Below are 15,884 nucleotides of genomic sequence, written 5' to 3' on the forward strand. Positions count from 1 at the left end.
TTGCTGTTCTGCCACTGAGCTGCATTGAGGTCTCTCCCAGGAAGCCACTGGTGAAACTTGCCAAGTATATCCCATGGGGCTGTCTTTAGAACTGGGTACCCACTCAGCCTCCACCCCACCTTCCCACTCACCCCAGAAACATTTCAATTCCCTGTACCAGGAAAAGCTCTTCTTTTCCAGAGCAATTTGCCTTATTAATTTGATTGTCATTGGGAGAAAATTCATGCTTCGATTTTTGCTTGGACTAGGAAGTTCAGAGTAAAGGCTAAAGCTGTGCCATCCATGTGCAGGATGGAACAGGGAAGGACACATCAGCAGGGAGTGATGGAAAAGGTTTCTGTCCGAACTTAATCTTGAAACTTAATTGTTCTACCCTAATTGTCCACTTCCTCTTCTGTGTTTCAACCACTATGAGAACAGTATATAGAATCCTTAAAAAACTAAAATTAAAACTATCATATGACCCAGCAATCCCCCTACAGGGCATATACCCCAAGGAAACCAGAATTGAAAAAGACACATGTATGCCAATGTTCATTGCAGCACTATTTGCAATAGCTAGGATGTGGAAGCAACCTAGCTGTCCTTTGAGAGATGAATGGATAAGGAATTTATGGTACATACACAAAATGGAACATAGCTATTAAAAAAAAAAAGACCACACATTTCAGTCAGTTCTAATGAGATGGATGAACTTAAAGCCTATTATACAGTTAAGTAAGTCAGACAGAGAAAGACAGACCATATATTAAAGCACATATGGAATCCTGAAAGATAGTACCAACGATCCTACATATAGGGCAGCAAAGGAAACAGATGGAAAGCAGACACAGTCTTCTGGACTCGGTGCAGGAAGGCAAGGCTGGGATCATTTATTAGAACAGCACTGAAACACACATTATAATTTGTAAAATACATGACCACTGCAGGGTAATGTATGAAGCACGGCATGCAAAGCTGGTGCTCTGGGAAAACCTGCAGGGACAGGCTGAGAGGGAGGCGTGAGTAGGGTGCAGGATGGAGGGGACACATGCATGCCTATGGCCGATTCACAATGAAGTCTGGCAAAAAAAAAAAAATCAGAATAGTTTAATTATGCTCCAAGTAAAATGAATAAACTTTTAAAACACACAAACGTAAGAGGAACACACCAGCACTCATCAGGATAGAAATGCCACTGGTAACTGCAATGGGGGATCACCTCGGAACAGTCGAGTGTCCACTATTAAAAACTCTATGATCAATCCTAGAAAGGAGCTGGTTAAAAGGAAACATGCTAGCCATATTCTCCGAAGGGAAACCAGTAAAGCTACTGAAGGAGGACACTATGAAGTTTCCATGAATGGTAAGCAGACCTACATTGATCTGTATTCACATTCACTGCAACATGCTGTCCACACCTGGAAGCCAGCAACAAACTGGCCATCAGCACAGGATGGTTCAGGAAGACGGGGTACATAGAAGGGAAAGTTACTCAGCCATGAAACTCAAATCAGACATTTGCAACAAAAATTCTCACCTGACCAAAGATACAAACACATCAATTTCTAAAGGGAAACAGACTCACAAACGTAGATAATTAGGGTATCAAAAGGGAAATGCTGGGAGGAAAGAAGAAACAATCTATTTGGAATTAACACCTACATACTGACAGATCTAAATCAGTAAGAAACCTGGCCCAACTGGCTGGCACAGAGAAACTTCTTAACACTGGAATAACCTATATGGGACAAGACTCCAAAAAAGACTAGGTGTACACATCACGATATGTGAATCGAGAGGCTTGTCCCCTAAAGCATACACAACAGTGTTAATCAACACTAGTCTCACATGAACGAAAAACGACAATCTACAAGGGAAAGAAGCTGACTCAGTTCCCCACATGCCTGGCTCCTCGGGCCTAGTATTTCACCCCTGGCGCCTGAGCTGGCTGTATACTCATGTTGCACAATCATGGGGCTCAGGGAGCTGGGAGGCATGTGGTTAGCGAGTATCCCCCTTGGACCTGTCATGCCTGGAACCTAGGGATGGGACCAGACTGTCCTGATGCAGGAGGGTCAGTGGACTAGGGAGGTAAGCAAGGGTTGGAAAAACGACTGACTCTCTGGGCTGCATAACTTTGCAATATCACCTGGCTTCCACATGTCCTGGTGCTCCAGGGTCCCCACAGAAGCCTCCCTCCTTGGAGACCCTAGCCCAGAAGATAGAAACCTCAGCACCAGTCCTTGGCATAAGCTGACATCTGTTCAGAGGAAAGGGTAAGGGGTGGAAGTACTGAGACATTCCAGGGCATTTCTTCTGACACCAGGCATTCCCAGGGACAAGCCAGAAGCAGGGCTTTTCCTAACCTCCTGGCCCTATTAAACCAGAGATGGGACTGCAAAAATGCTGCCGCCTTGTGGACACTTCTGTAAGTACCACTGGAAAACCAGCGTTCTTTTGAATTGCACCAGAAAGCCTGCAAAGCTTTTAATCACCTGGAGAAATTTGCAGGTTCCTTGGAGGAGGAAAAGACAACCCACTTTGGTATTCCTGTGTGGAATATCCCATGGACTGAGGAACCTGGAGGGCTACAGTCCATAGGGTTGCAAAAATTCGGAGGAGTAGCATGCATGCAGGCAGGTAACTGAAAGAAAATTCAAAACAGGGCTAAATCTCAGGAAGCCAATTTAAAGAGGTAGATTTTTCTCAGGTTTTTACTAAAAGACAAATACTAAAGATGCTCAGTATCCATCATTAGTAGATAAATTCAAATGTTAACTACAATGAAGGGTCACCTCAAACCAATCAGAGGAGCCGTCATTAAAAACTCCTCACACAGTAAATGCTGGGGAAGGTGTGGGGAAAAGGAATCCTAGCCTTCTGCTCGGAAGCTAAACTGGTAATAGCCATCACAGAGGACACTATGCAGGTTTCTTAAAAAACTAATTATTGCTACATTTGATCTGTAATCACACATCTGTGCTTATATCAGAATGAAACTGTAATGAGAAGAAATTCCTTCACCTGAAGTTTCATTGCAACATGCTTTCAAGAGCTAAGAACTGGAAGCCAGGCCCCAGCCGTTCATCATCAAACAGATATGAGGAAGACATCAGATGGATATAAAAGGGGCACTCAGCCATGACACGCAGTGAGGCCAGTCCAGTCACAATGGACAGGGAAACTCATCCAAGGAGAAGCAAGTCAGAAAAGGAGCACTAGCATATGCTGTCACCCCCAAGAACAATCTAAAAACTGACACAAAACACCGATTCGTAAAACAGCAACGGACTTACAGGCTTAAAAAAAGAAATTTAGGGTTACCAAAGGGGAAAGCTGGGAAAGAGGAATAACCTTGCAGTTTGGGATGAACATCTGTACACTGACAGGTATAAAATAGGAAAAAAAGTCTGGATCTACTGTCTAGCACAGGAACTCTTCCCAACACTGTGGAGTAACTTATATGAGACAACAGTCCGAGAAAGACTAGACGTACACCTCAGTGAACTGAATCAAGCTGCTTCACACCTAAAACAAACGTGGCAGTGTTAATCAACTCTCTTCCAACATTAACTAAAAAACGACGATCTAAAAGGGAAAGAAAGTGAAGTCGCTCAGTCATGTGTGACTCTTTGTGACCCCATGGACTGTAGCCTGCCAGGCTCCTCCATCCATGGGATTCTCCAGGCAAGAATACTGGAGTGGGTTGCCATTTCCTTCTCCCGGGGATCTTCCCAACCCAGGGATCAAACCCAGGTCTTCCACACTGCAGGGAATCTCAAAAGGGAAAAAAGCTGACTTTATTTCCCACATACCTGGCTGTTTCATCCCTGGTGTCTGAGGGCTGGATCCTAAGGCAGGACTCTCATGGGGCTCAGGGAGCTGGGAAAGATGTGCCAAGAAAGCAACCCCCTTGGACCTGTGGTGCCGGGAACCTCAGACTGGGACCAGACTGTCTTGATGCAGGACAGTCATCCAACAAGTAAGCTAAGCTAAGTGCATGGAAAACAAGTCACACCCGCTGGGGTGCAAGAGCTTTGAAAAGTCAGCTAGATGCTACGTCTCCTGGTGCTCAGGGACCAAACCTCTGGTCTCCTTCCTTGGAGACCCCACAAGAGAGGACAGCAACCATCCTTGGTATAAACTGAGATGTGTCCCAGGGTTAAGGGTAAAGGGTGGAAGAATTGAGACAGCCTCTCTTCTGGCACCCGGGGTTCCCAGGAACAACCCAGGAGCAGGTCTTACCCTAGTCTTCTTGTTCCCTGTAGAACCAGTGCCTGGAATGAGCAAATACTGCTGTGCCTGGTCATGCTTCCCATAACAACTGGAAAACCAGTGCTGAGGTGAATTGCCTCATAAGACCTGCGGAACTTTTCATGAAACCTCCCCGAGAGAAATGTACTGGTAGGTAAAGACGAGAAAGTACAAAAGAGGGTGAATTTCAGGATATGCAATGAGGTAAATTTTAGTCACAACGTTCTATCGGGGGAAAAAAAAAAGCCCAAAGTCACCTCCATAGCTCATTAGTAGAGAAATGCAAATTCTAACTACAACGAGGGATCACCTCCCAACATTCAAAGCGGCCATCATTAAAACCTTTACAAATGATAAATGCTGGGGAACCATCCTAGCCTTTTCCTCAGAAAGTAAAGTGGTAAGAGCCACCAGTTAGACACTATGAAAGTTCCTTAAAAAATAATTAGAGCTAAATTATCTGTAATCCCACTCCTGGGCACATATCTGAAAGAAACTATAAAAATGTGTACACCTGAAAATTCACTGCAACATGATTTCAATAGCCCAGACTTGGAAGTCAAGACCAAACTGTCCATCAGCAAAGAGATACACAAGGAAGACAGGGTCCACATATACAAGGGAATATTACTCAGCCATGAAACAGAATGAATCAGACCATTTACGACAGTGATGCATCTGGAAAAGCTCATACTATTAGAAGCAAGTCAGATAAGGACCAATAGCATATGAAAGCACCTCCATGACCCATCGAAAAACCGATACAAATCCATCAATTTGGAAAACAGACTCACATTTCAGTATTTCTGAATCAAGGTGCTTCACACCTAAAACAAACATAACCATATTAATCAACTCTACTCCAACATGAGAACCCCATGAACAGTATAAAAAGGCAAAAAGATATGACACTGAAAGATGAGCCCCCCGGGTCGGCACATGTCCAATATGTACTGGGGAAGAGCAGAGAAACAGCTCCAGAAAGAATGAAGAGGCTGAGCCAAAGTAGAAATGATGCCCAGCTGTGGATGTGTCTGGTGGTGAAAGTAAAGTCGAATGCTGTTAAGAACAACACTGCACAGGAAACTAGAATGTTAGGTCCATGAATCAGGGTAAATTGGAAGTGGTCAAACTGCAGATGGCAAGAGTGAACATCGACATTTTAGGAATCAGTGAACTAAAATGGACTGGAATGGGTGAATTTAATTCAGATGACCGTTATATCTACTATAGTGGGCAAAAATCCCTTAGAAGAAATGAAGTAGCCCTCACAGTCAACAGGAGTCCTGAAAGTGCAACTTGGGTGCACTCTCAAAATGACAGAATAATCTTGGTTCGTTTCCAAGGTAAACCACTCAACATCACAGTAATCCAAGTCTATACCCCAACCACGGATGCCGAAGACGCTGAAGTTGAACAGTTCTATGAAGACCTACAAGACCTAGAACTAACACCAAAAAAAAGATGTCCTTTTCATCAGAGGAGATTGAAATGCAAAAGCAGGAAGTCAAAAGATACCTGGAGTAACAGGCAAGTTTAGCCTTGGAGAACAAAATGAAGCAGGGCAAAGGCTCACAGTTTCGCCAAGGGAACACACTGGTCATAGCAAATACCCTCTTCCAGCAATACAAGAGATGACTCGACACATGGATATCACCATACGGTCAATATCAAAATCTGATTATATTCTTTGCAGCCAAAGATGAAGAAACTTTATACAGCCAGCAAAAACAAGCCCTGAAATAATTGTGGCTCAGATCATGAGCTCCTTATTGCAAAATTCAGACTTAAACTGAAGAAAGGAGGGAAAAACCACTAGGGCTTCAGGTATGACCTAAATCAAATCCCTTATGATTATATAGTGGAAGTGACAAATAGATTTAAGGGATTAGATCTGGTAGACAGAGTGCCTGAAGAACTATGGGTTCATAACACTGTACAGGAGGCAGTGACACAAACCATTCCCAAGAAAAAGAATTGCAATAAAGCAAAATGGTTGTCTGAGGAGGGCTTACAAATAGCTGAGCAAAGAAGAGAAGCGACAGGCAAAGGGGAAAGGGAAAGATATACCCAACTAAATGCAGAGTTCCAAAGAATCGCAAGGAGAGATAAGAAAGTGTTCTTAAGAGAACAATGCAAAGAAATAGAGGAAAACAACAGAATGGGAAAGACTAGCGATCTCTTCTGGAGAAGGCAATGGCAACCCACTCCAGTACTCTTGCCTGGAAAATCCCATGGACGGAGGAGCCTGGTGGGCTGCGGTCCATGGGGTTGCTAAGAGTCAGACATAAGCGACTTCACTTTCACTTTTCACTTCCATGCATTGGAGAAGGAAATGGCAACCCACTCCAGTGTTCTTGCCTGGAGAATCCCAGGGACAGGGGAGCCTGGTGAGCTGCTGTCCATGGGGTCACACAGAGTCAGACACGACTGAAGTGACTTAGCAGCAGCAGCAGCAATCTCTTCAAGAAAATTAGAGATACCAAGGAACATTTCATGCAAAGATGGGCACAATAAAAGACAAATGGTATGGACCTAACAGAAGTAGAAGAGATTAAGAGGAGTTAGGAAGAATACACAGAAGAACCATACAAAAAAGATCTTAATGACCTGGATAACCACGATAGTGCAGCCTCTCACTTAGAGCCAGACATCACGGAGTGTAAAATCAAATGAGCCTTAGGTAGCATTACTACGAACAAAGCTAATGGAGGTAATGCAATTCCAGCTGAGCTTTTTTCTAAAAGATGATGCTGTTAAAGTGCTGCACTCAATATGCCAGCAAATTTGGAAAACTTAGCAGTAGCCTCAGGACTGGAAAAGGCAAGGTTTCATTCCAATCCCAAAGAAGGGCGATGCCAAAAAATGTTCAAACTACAACACAACTGCACTCATTTCACACATTAGCAAGGTAATGCTTGAAATCCTTGAAGCTAGGCTTCAACAGTACATGAAACAAGAACCTGCAAATGTACAAGCTGGATTCAGAAAAGTCAGAGGAATCAGAGATCAAATTGCCAACATCTACTGGATCATACAAAAAGCAAGGGAATTTCAGAAAAACATCTACTTCTTTCACTGACCATGTGTAGATCACAATCTATGGAAACTATGGAAAATTCTTAAAGAGATGGGAATACCACACCGCCTTACCTGCCTCCTGAGAAACCTGTATGAAGATCAAGAAGCAACAGAACCAGACACAGAACAACAGACTGGTTCAAAATTAGGAGATAAATACATTAATGCTGTATATTGTCACCCTGCTTATTTAATTTCCATGCAGAGTACATCATGCAAAATGCCAAGCTGTATGAATCACAAGCTGGAATCAAGATTGCTAGGGGAAATATCTCAGATATGCAGATGACACCACCCTTTTGGCAGAAAGTGAAGAGGAACTAAAGACCCTCTTGATGAAGGTGAAAGAATAGACTGAAAAAGCTGGTGTAAAACTCAACATTCAAAAAACTAAGATCATGGCATCCAGTTCCATCACTTCATAGCAAATGATGAGGGAAAAATGGAAACAGTGATAGACTTTATTTTCTTGGGTTCCAAACTCACTGCAGATGGTGACCACAGTCATGAAAGTAAAAGATGCTTGCCTCTTGGAAGGAAAGCTATAACAAACCTAGACAGCACATTAAAAAACAGAGATATCACTTTGCTGACAAAGGTCCGTCTAGTCAAAGCTATGGGTTTTCCAGTAGTCATGTATGGATGTGAGAGCTGGACCATAAAGAAAGCCAAAGAATTGATGCCTTTGAACTATAGCGTTGACGACTCTTCAGAGTCCCCTGGACAGCAAGATCAAACCAGTCAATCATGAAGGAAATCAACCCTGAATATTCATCAGAACGAATGATGCTAAAGCTCCAATACTTTGGCCACTTGACGCAAAGAGCCAACTCATTGGAAAAGACCCTGATTTTGCAAAAGGTTGAGGGCAGGAGGAGAAGGGGGAGACAGAGGATGGCTGGATGGCATCATCGAGTCCATGGGCGTGGGTCTGAGCAAACTCAGAGACAGTGATGGACAGGGAAGCCCTGTGTGCTGCGTTCATGGCATCACAAACAGTCAGACATGACTGAACAACTCCAACATAAACTAAAAGTTAAATGACAACCTAAACAGGGAAGCAGCAGACTCTATTCCCGCCTCACTCCTGACTTTTCAGGGCTGGTAGTTCATCCCTGGAGCCTGAGGCACCTGGATTGTAAAGCTGGACTGTCATGGGGCTCAGGGAGCTGGGAAGGACATGCCAAGACAGTAACCCCCTTGGACCTGTGGTGCCTTGAACCCTGTAATGAGACCAGAATGTCCTGATCCAGGAGGGCCATCGGAAAACTAAGCTAAGCTCAGTGCAGGGAAAACATAATAGACCCTCTGGGCTGCAACAGCTTTGAAAAGTCACCTGACCTCCATGTCTCCTGGTGCTCCAGGCATTCCCACCTACAGCCTCCTTCCTTGGAGTCCCCACCTACAGAGGACAGCAAGCTCAACACAGCGGTTTGGCAGGGGATGAGATCTGACCCAGGCTGAAGGGTAAGGGGTGAAAGTGTCGAAACATAGCCCAGGTGGGTGTTTCTTGTGGCACAGTGGGCTCCCATTAACAACCCAGGAGCAAGACTTGCCCTAATCTTCTAGCTGCCCTTTGTGACCAGTGCTGGGAAAGAAGAAATGCTGCTCCTTTGTGAACACTTCCCATAATAACAGCTGGAAAACCATGAGTGAGGAATTGCAGCGCAAGGCCTGCAGAGCTATTGTATTCATGACTTTCCCTCATGCAATGTGCTGTCCTAGGTAATCAAAAGAGAATACAATACAGGGGTGACTCTCAAGAAGCTCATTTCAACTGGTAAATATTACTCACAAGGCTCTTTTAAGGAAAAAAGCCCAGGAATAGATGCTCAACATCACTCACTATTCAGTTCAGTTCAGGTCAATCGCTCAGTAGTGTCCGACTCTTTGTGACCCCATGAATCACAGCACACCAGGCCTCCCTGTCCATCACCAACTCCCAGAGTTCACTCAAACTCATGTCCATCGAGTCAGTGATGCCATCCAGCCATCTCATTCTCTGCCGTCCCCGTCTCCTCCTGCCCCCAATCCCTCCCAGCATCAGAGTCTTTTCCAATGAGTCAAATCGTTGCATGAGGTGGCCAAAGTACTGCAGTTTCAGCTTTAGCATCAGTCCTTCCAATGAACACCCAGGATTGATCTCCTTTAGAATGACTGGTTGAATCTCCTTGCAGTACAAGGGACTCTCAAGAGTCTTCTCCAGCACCACAGTTCAAAAGCATCAATTGTTCGGCGATCAGCTTTCTTCACAGTCCAACTCTCACATCCATACATGACCACGGGAAAAACCATAGCCTTGACTAGACAGACATTTGTTGGCAAAGTAATGTCTCTGCTTTTCAATATACTATCAAGGTTGGTCATTACTTTCCTTCCAAGGGCAAATCAAAAGTATAATGAGGCATCATCTTGCACCAATCAGAATCACCAACATCAAAAATTCTACAGAGAATAAATGTTGGCGGGGGCTTCCCCGGTGGCTCAGTGGTAAAGAATCTGCCTGTGAATGAAGGACACAGGGGTTCACGCCCTGGTCCAAGAAGATCCCACATGCCTCAGAGCAACTAAACCTGTGTCCCGGGACTACTGAGTTTGAGCTCTAGAGTCCCGGAGTTGCAAATACTGACCCCACGCATCGCGACTACTGAAGCCCGCTCACCCTAGAGCCCGTGCTCCTCAAGAGAAACAGCCGCAATGAGAGGCCCACACACTGCAGCCAGAGAGGAGCCCCTCTGCTCTCTGCAACCGAGAAAAGCCTGTGCAGCAATGAAGACCCAGCACAGCCAAAACCGAATGAATGAATACATAAAATTAAAAAATAAAAAAGAATAAATGGTGGAAAGGCCATGAAGAAAAGGGAACCCTCCAATGTTAACTGGTAACAGCCTTTATGGAGAACAGTATGAAGGTTCTTTAAAAACTAACAGTAGATATACTATATACCCGGCAATACCACTCCAGCGTGTCTATCAGGGACATCCAAAATCTGAAATGACAAATGCATCCCAACAGTCACTGCAGCACTATTCACAGCAGCAGCACATGAATTCAGCCAAAATGTCCATCAATAGATGAAAAAGATAGATGAAGACAGGGAAGGAAAATGTGGTACAGATACATATAAGGGAACATATACTCAGCCATTAAAAAAGATGAAATTATGTCATCTGCAGCAATGTACATGGCCCTTCCAATGATCATATTGAGAGAAGCAAGTCAGACAGAGAAAGACAAAATCTGGTATCACTTTTAGGTACAGTTAGGGAAAAATGATACAAATGAAGTTATTTGCAAAACAGAAAGACTCACAGACTTGCAAAGCTCAGTGGTGGCTGCTGTAGGTACAAGAAAACATGGCAGTGAAGGATAAATTAGGAGTTTGGGGTTAACATATAGACACCATCAAATATAAAACAGATAATCAACATGGATCTTCTGTAAGGAATAGGGTACTCTTGTCAATATTTCGATAAAACCCTACATGGCGAGAAGCTTGTAAATCAACTATAATCCAATATAAAATAAAAATTAAATTGAAAATCAAAGAAACAAGAAACTCCTGCCTTTAAAAAATATAGGGTGGGATGGGGAGGGAGGTGGGAGGGATGTACAAGTGGGAGGGGATTATAGGTAAACCCATGGCTGATTTCATGTTGATGTTTGGTAGAAACCAACACAATTCTGTAAAGCAATTACCCTTCAATTAAAAATAAATACATTTTTTAAAATGCTTATGCTTCATCAAAGAATTCGGCTCCCAACGCCGCCCCCCATTTCCTTTTCCGCTTTGGTATTCCTCAAAGCAATAATCACTTTTCAGTATCACAACATCCTTTACTTATTTACTGTCTCTCTTCCACTAAACCTAAGGCCTCAGGAGGCAAGGGTGCTTTCTGCTTTGTTCATGGCTTGAGCTTTAGCATCTGAACAGTGGAGTTGAAGAAGCACTGGCCTGATGAGCTCGCAGAAAGTGAACCCAATCTCTAGTTATCTAAATCGTCAGTGTTCAGAGATGTATTTCTGCTTTCATGTGGTTACTTTCCTCTTTGAAAGGAAGGAAAACTAAAGACACCATTACTACTGCTGCATTTTTAGAGGCTGCGGCCCAGATACCAGGAAGGAGTTTTACCCAACAGGCAGTCTACCCGTCCTGGCCTCCTGCCCTAAGCCCTTCTCGCAGCTTGACTCCATGTTTCTCTTCACACCAGGTTCTCTAGAAGAAACAAAAATGTTCCTGTTCCTCCCATCCACAAAGTTTAAACATACAATAAGGTTTTATTTATTAATCTCCTGACTCACTCTTAAAAAGTGCTGGGAAAATATTATTCATGTTAATTCTGCTAACTAGGATTAATAGTGGGCTTCCCCGGTGGCTCAGAGGTTAATGCTTCTGCCTCCAATGCGGGAGACCCAGGTTCGATCCCTGGGTCGGGAAGATCCCCTGGAGAAGGAAACGGTAACCCATTCCAGTATTCTTGTCTGGAGAATCCCATGGATGGAGAAGCCTGGTTAGGCTACAGTCCACGGGGTCGCAAAGAGTCAGACACAACTGAGCAACGGAACCGAAACGAGGATTAATAGTATGCACATTCCTTGGCACTGAAGTGACAATATGGGTTGTGTTTTGTTTTTTAATTCCATATCCTTTAAAGGAAAATGGACACACCTAAAAGATCCAACGTCGCCACCACCCACCTACTCCCCGCCTCCTGCCTCACTGCAGATCAAGCCTTCAGGGATGTCCCCACTCTTTTCCCACCCACTTCCCACTTCCAATCCCACCCACTTCCAACGGCTACTTCCTTATCTCTCAATTCCCCACAATGTCTGGCAGGACAGGCATTGCTGGAAAAGAGAGGACAAAGTGGGCAGGAGGAAGAGCAGCCAGAAACTAAGAGAAGACAGTCCCGCTGCAATTGGGAGCCACCCACTCCCAGCCAAAGTGGAATCTCATTCACCTAAGAAACCATAGGCCAAAGTTTGTTTCATCGTAAGTATAACTGGCATATTGAAAGGCCAGGAACCTACTCTCAGTTTATAAAGGAGTGGAAGGTTATTTGATGATTTCTTTTAAAATTTTAGCAGCTTTATCCAAGAATGAAGAGCCAAGCACTCTAGGCTTAACCCTCATAATTCATATTCCAAAGCATGGGTTAGTACCATCTGGAGCACGTCATGCTCTCTCACCTTTTGTGACCTTCCTCATGCCACCATCCACTGGGAAAACCATTGCCAAATACTTTTTATCTTTCTAGGCCTACCTCAAAGATCATCTCCTCTGTAAAACCATTTCCAATCCCACCAGTCAGAATCAACAGCTTCCTTCCCTGCACTTTTAAGACATTCTGTTCATTCTACTTCCAACTGCCACCAGATCAGAGCTAGTTACACACACATGCACTTTGCTGCTCCACTATGAACGTGAAGGTACCTTATTCATGTCATCTCTCCACAACCTTATCATATAAAAGGGCTCGATTACCTAACTGGGGTGTCATGATACAATTTACAGCAGAGTTAAGGAATACAGATATTAAGAGCAAATACATGGGACTTCCCTGGTGGCTCAGTGGTAAAGAATCTGCCTGCCAATGCAGGAGACAAGGGTTTGATCCCTGGCCTGGGAAGATCCCACATGCTGCAGAGCAACGAAGTCTGTGCAACACAACTATTGAGCCTGTGTTCTAGAGCCTGGAGCTGCAACTGCTGAGCCCACATGCTGCGATTACTGAAGCCCAAATGCTCTAGAGCCTTTGCTCCGCAACAGGAGAAGCTGCTGCCAACGAGAAGCCTGGGCACCGCAACTAGAAAGTAGACCCTGCTTGACACAACTGGAGAAAAGCCCACACAGCAAAAAAGACCCAGCGCAGCCAAATAAATAAATAATTTAAAAAAAAAAGAGCAAACACACAGCACTCGGAAGACAAGCGCTACCTCTTTGGAGCATGGAACGCTGCTGTGATCTCGTTCCATTATCAGCCATCTGAGAACACTTGGAAAAGAGGGATTTTTCCACGTTGGCCAAGGGTTAACAAATCTCCCATCCTTTCCTTTCTTTGATTTAGTTACATCTTCTTCTAGTCTGTAATCCAGTTTGAAACTCTTCCTGGAAAACCTAGAAGAATCACTTCCTCCAGAATTCCGTGAATTTTGGCGCTTTCTTACTGCTTCTTTAGGATACTGGCTACTTGTCATCAGGGACTGGTTGGTTTCATTTTCATCCATGTTCTTTGGTGAAGATCTAAAAACAAAAAAAGCAGAGGGAAGAAGAATATACTGAGTTTTAACATAAAGAAGTTAAAACATACACATGCTATTATGTCTCTATTAGGCTGAAACTTTCTTCCTACAAAATATCACTTTAGAATCCACTGTTACTGCTTGCTAAATAGAAAAGGTGTTTTACTTATTACTGCCAAACATTTTAAAAATTGCTTATGTACTGTAATTCAAAACAAATCTATTTCACCAGCCAGCACTGAAATATATGAAAAATTTCCATTTCAATAAAATTCTATAGAATAAAGTATCTTCATGAATCTGTAATACTTTCATATCTGCATTTTTAAAATATCATGGTTAATAACACATAATAAGAAGAATTGTCTTAGTTCTTCCAGGATATTTCACTAATTCCAATGACTTAGTACAACCCCACAAGGCCTAGTTATTTTTACTTTGAAGACAAACTGTTACTGCTGCTGCTGCTAAGTTGCTTCAGTCGTGTCCGACTCTGTGCGACCCCATAGACGGCAGCCTGCCAGGCTCCCCCGTCCCTGGGATTCTCCAGGCAAGAACACTGGAGTGGGTTGCCATTTCCTTCTCCAATGCATGAAAGTGAAAAGTCAAAGTGAAGTTGCTCAGTCGTGTCAGACTCTTCACAACCCCATGGACTGCAGCCTACCAGGCTCCTCCGTCCATGGGATTTTCCAGGCAAGAGTACTGGAGTGGGCTGCCATTGCCTTCTCCCAGTTACTAACCCCCTCCAAAAAGTGCATTGAGTCCAAACACCAAAAAAGGAGATACACATTAGTTGAGAGACATTTCAACACTGTAACAGGTTAACAATACAAATTTCAATTAACTCAGATATAGAACTGCAAGCATGAATCCTAGCTCTATGAACTTAAGCAAGTGTCCTATCCTCTCTGTGCCTTGATTTCTTCATCTAAAAAAAGGAGATGATAATAATACCAGCCACCAAAGGGCTATTGAGAGGACTGAAAAAGCAAATGCAAGTAAAGCACTTAGAAACATGCATGCAAGATGTATATAACACAGATGTATGCACATCCTCACATGCATTAGTCACACACATCAGGCTCACCAGCTCATCAAACCCGAGCTGTTGCTGCTGCCCTCTTCATTACCGCTCCTACGCCCACTTACACGGCCTACCTCAAGGCACTGAAATCCCTGCTTCTGAGCTATACAGGATTCCAGACACATTAAAGTGAGCAACGATGCAGTAAGACTATCCATTCACCTGCCATGGATTTCATCCCGTTCCTATTCTGTTAAACAAACATTTGCTTTCTGAGAAAAATAAGCACAAATAACAGAAAGCCAAGCATCATGATTTGATTTCACTGGTGTTTAAATAGAAATATTACCGAGGAAGAAAGGGAAATAACTCAAACCCCAAGATGAACACGTACACGCAACCAAAAACTTTTCCCCCAAAACTGTCTGGAGTAAGCACTTCACGGTCCAGAGAAAAACTGTATTAAGAAACCACAGCTGACAAAAGCTGAAGCACCCGCTTCTGCTCAGGCATGGCTGCTAGTGGGAGAGCCCCACAGCTACCACTGTCTAACCAGCTTTATGTCTTGGGCAGGTGACTTAACCTTTCCAGTCCTCCATTATCTGTTAAATACCTACTTATCTCAAGTCAGGTTTCAAAGGATTAAATGACATAATATACAAAAAAGTGCCTGATTCTTTATTCCCTAATCTAGTTAACAGCTAAAGTCATTAACTTCTATCAGAAAGCAAAGGATCTGGGAGATTTATCTCAGTTCCTCCTATAGAATAGCTTTACCTGGGTTGGAATAAAGTTTGGGTCCAGGCAGAAACAAAGACCATTCATTTAAACCCTGCTTCACTGAACAGAAGAAAATACACATATATAGAGTTTAAGTCACTTCTGGACAAAATAATACATCTAACCAATGGCAGAACTGACCTCATGCCCACCCCCGGGATGACTGACAGCTTGTGAAATGGAGGAGCCTGGAAAGCTGCAGTCCGTGGGGTCGCTAAGGGTCGGACACGACTGAGCGACTTCACTTTCACTTTTCACTTTCCACTTTCACACATTGGAGAAGGAAATGGCAACCCACTCCAGTGTTCTTGCCTGGAGAATCCCAGGGACGGGGGAGCCTGGTGGGCTTCCGTCTATGGGGTCACACAGAGTCGGACACGACTGAAGTGACTTAGCAGCAGCAGCAGCAGCAGCAGCAGCAGCAGCAGACACACATATGTAATAATTCTACCAAATATATAATAAAGTATTGGCTCACTGTTTTCAACAATCAAGAGATAGGGGAGAAAAAAGAAAAGGG

At 43.7% G+C, this 15,884-nt stretch overlaps 1 protein-coding gene across 6 annotated transcripts in view; it reads right to left on the bottom strand.

Annotated features, from left to right (window-relative positions):
- The window catches only part of NAPEPLD (N-acyl phosphatidylethanolamine phospholipase D), a 56,715-nt gene that overhangs the window by 10,684 nt on the left and 30,147 nt on the right, over window positions 1-15,884 (bottom strand). For all 6 annotated transcript variants that reach the window (XR_008685226.2, XM_055420708.2, XM_055420712.2 and 3 more), the window contains one exon: window positions 13,255-13,561. Coding sequence is in view for 5 of the 6 variants with exons in the window: in XM_055420708.2 (XP_055276683.2) it covers window positions 13,255-13,561 (307 nt within the window). In the remaining variant the exon portion in view is untranslated. The remainder of the gene's footprint in view (window positions 1-13,254; window positions 13,562-15,884) is intronic.

This window comes from Moschus berezovskii, chromosome 3 (assembly GCF_049115385.1).
Source record: "Moschus berezovskii isolate FMDL1 chromosome 3, NW_MosBer_1.0, whole genome shotgun sequence".
NCBI lineage: Eukaryota > Metazoa > Chordata > Mammalia > Artiodactyla > Moschidae > Moschus > Moschus berezovskii.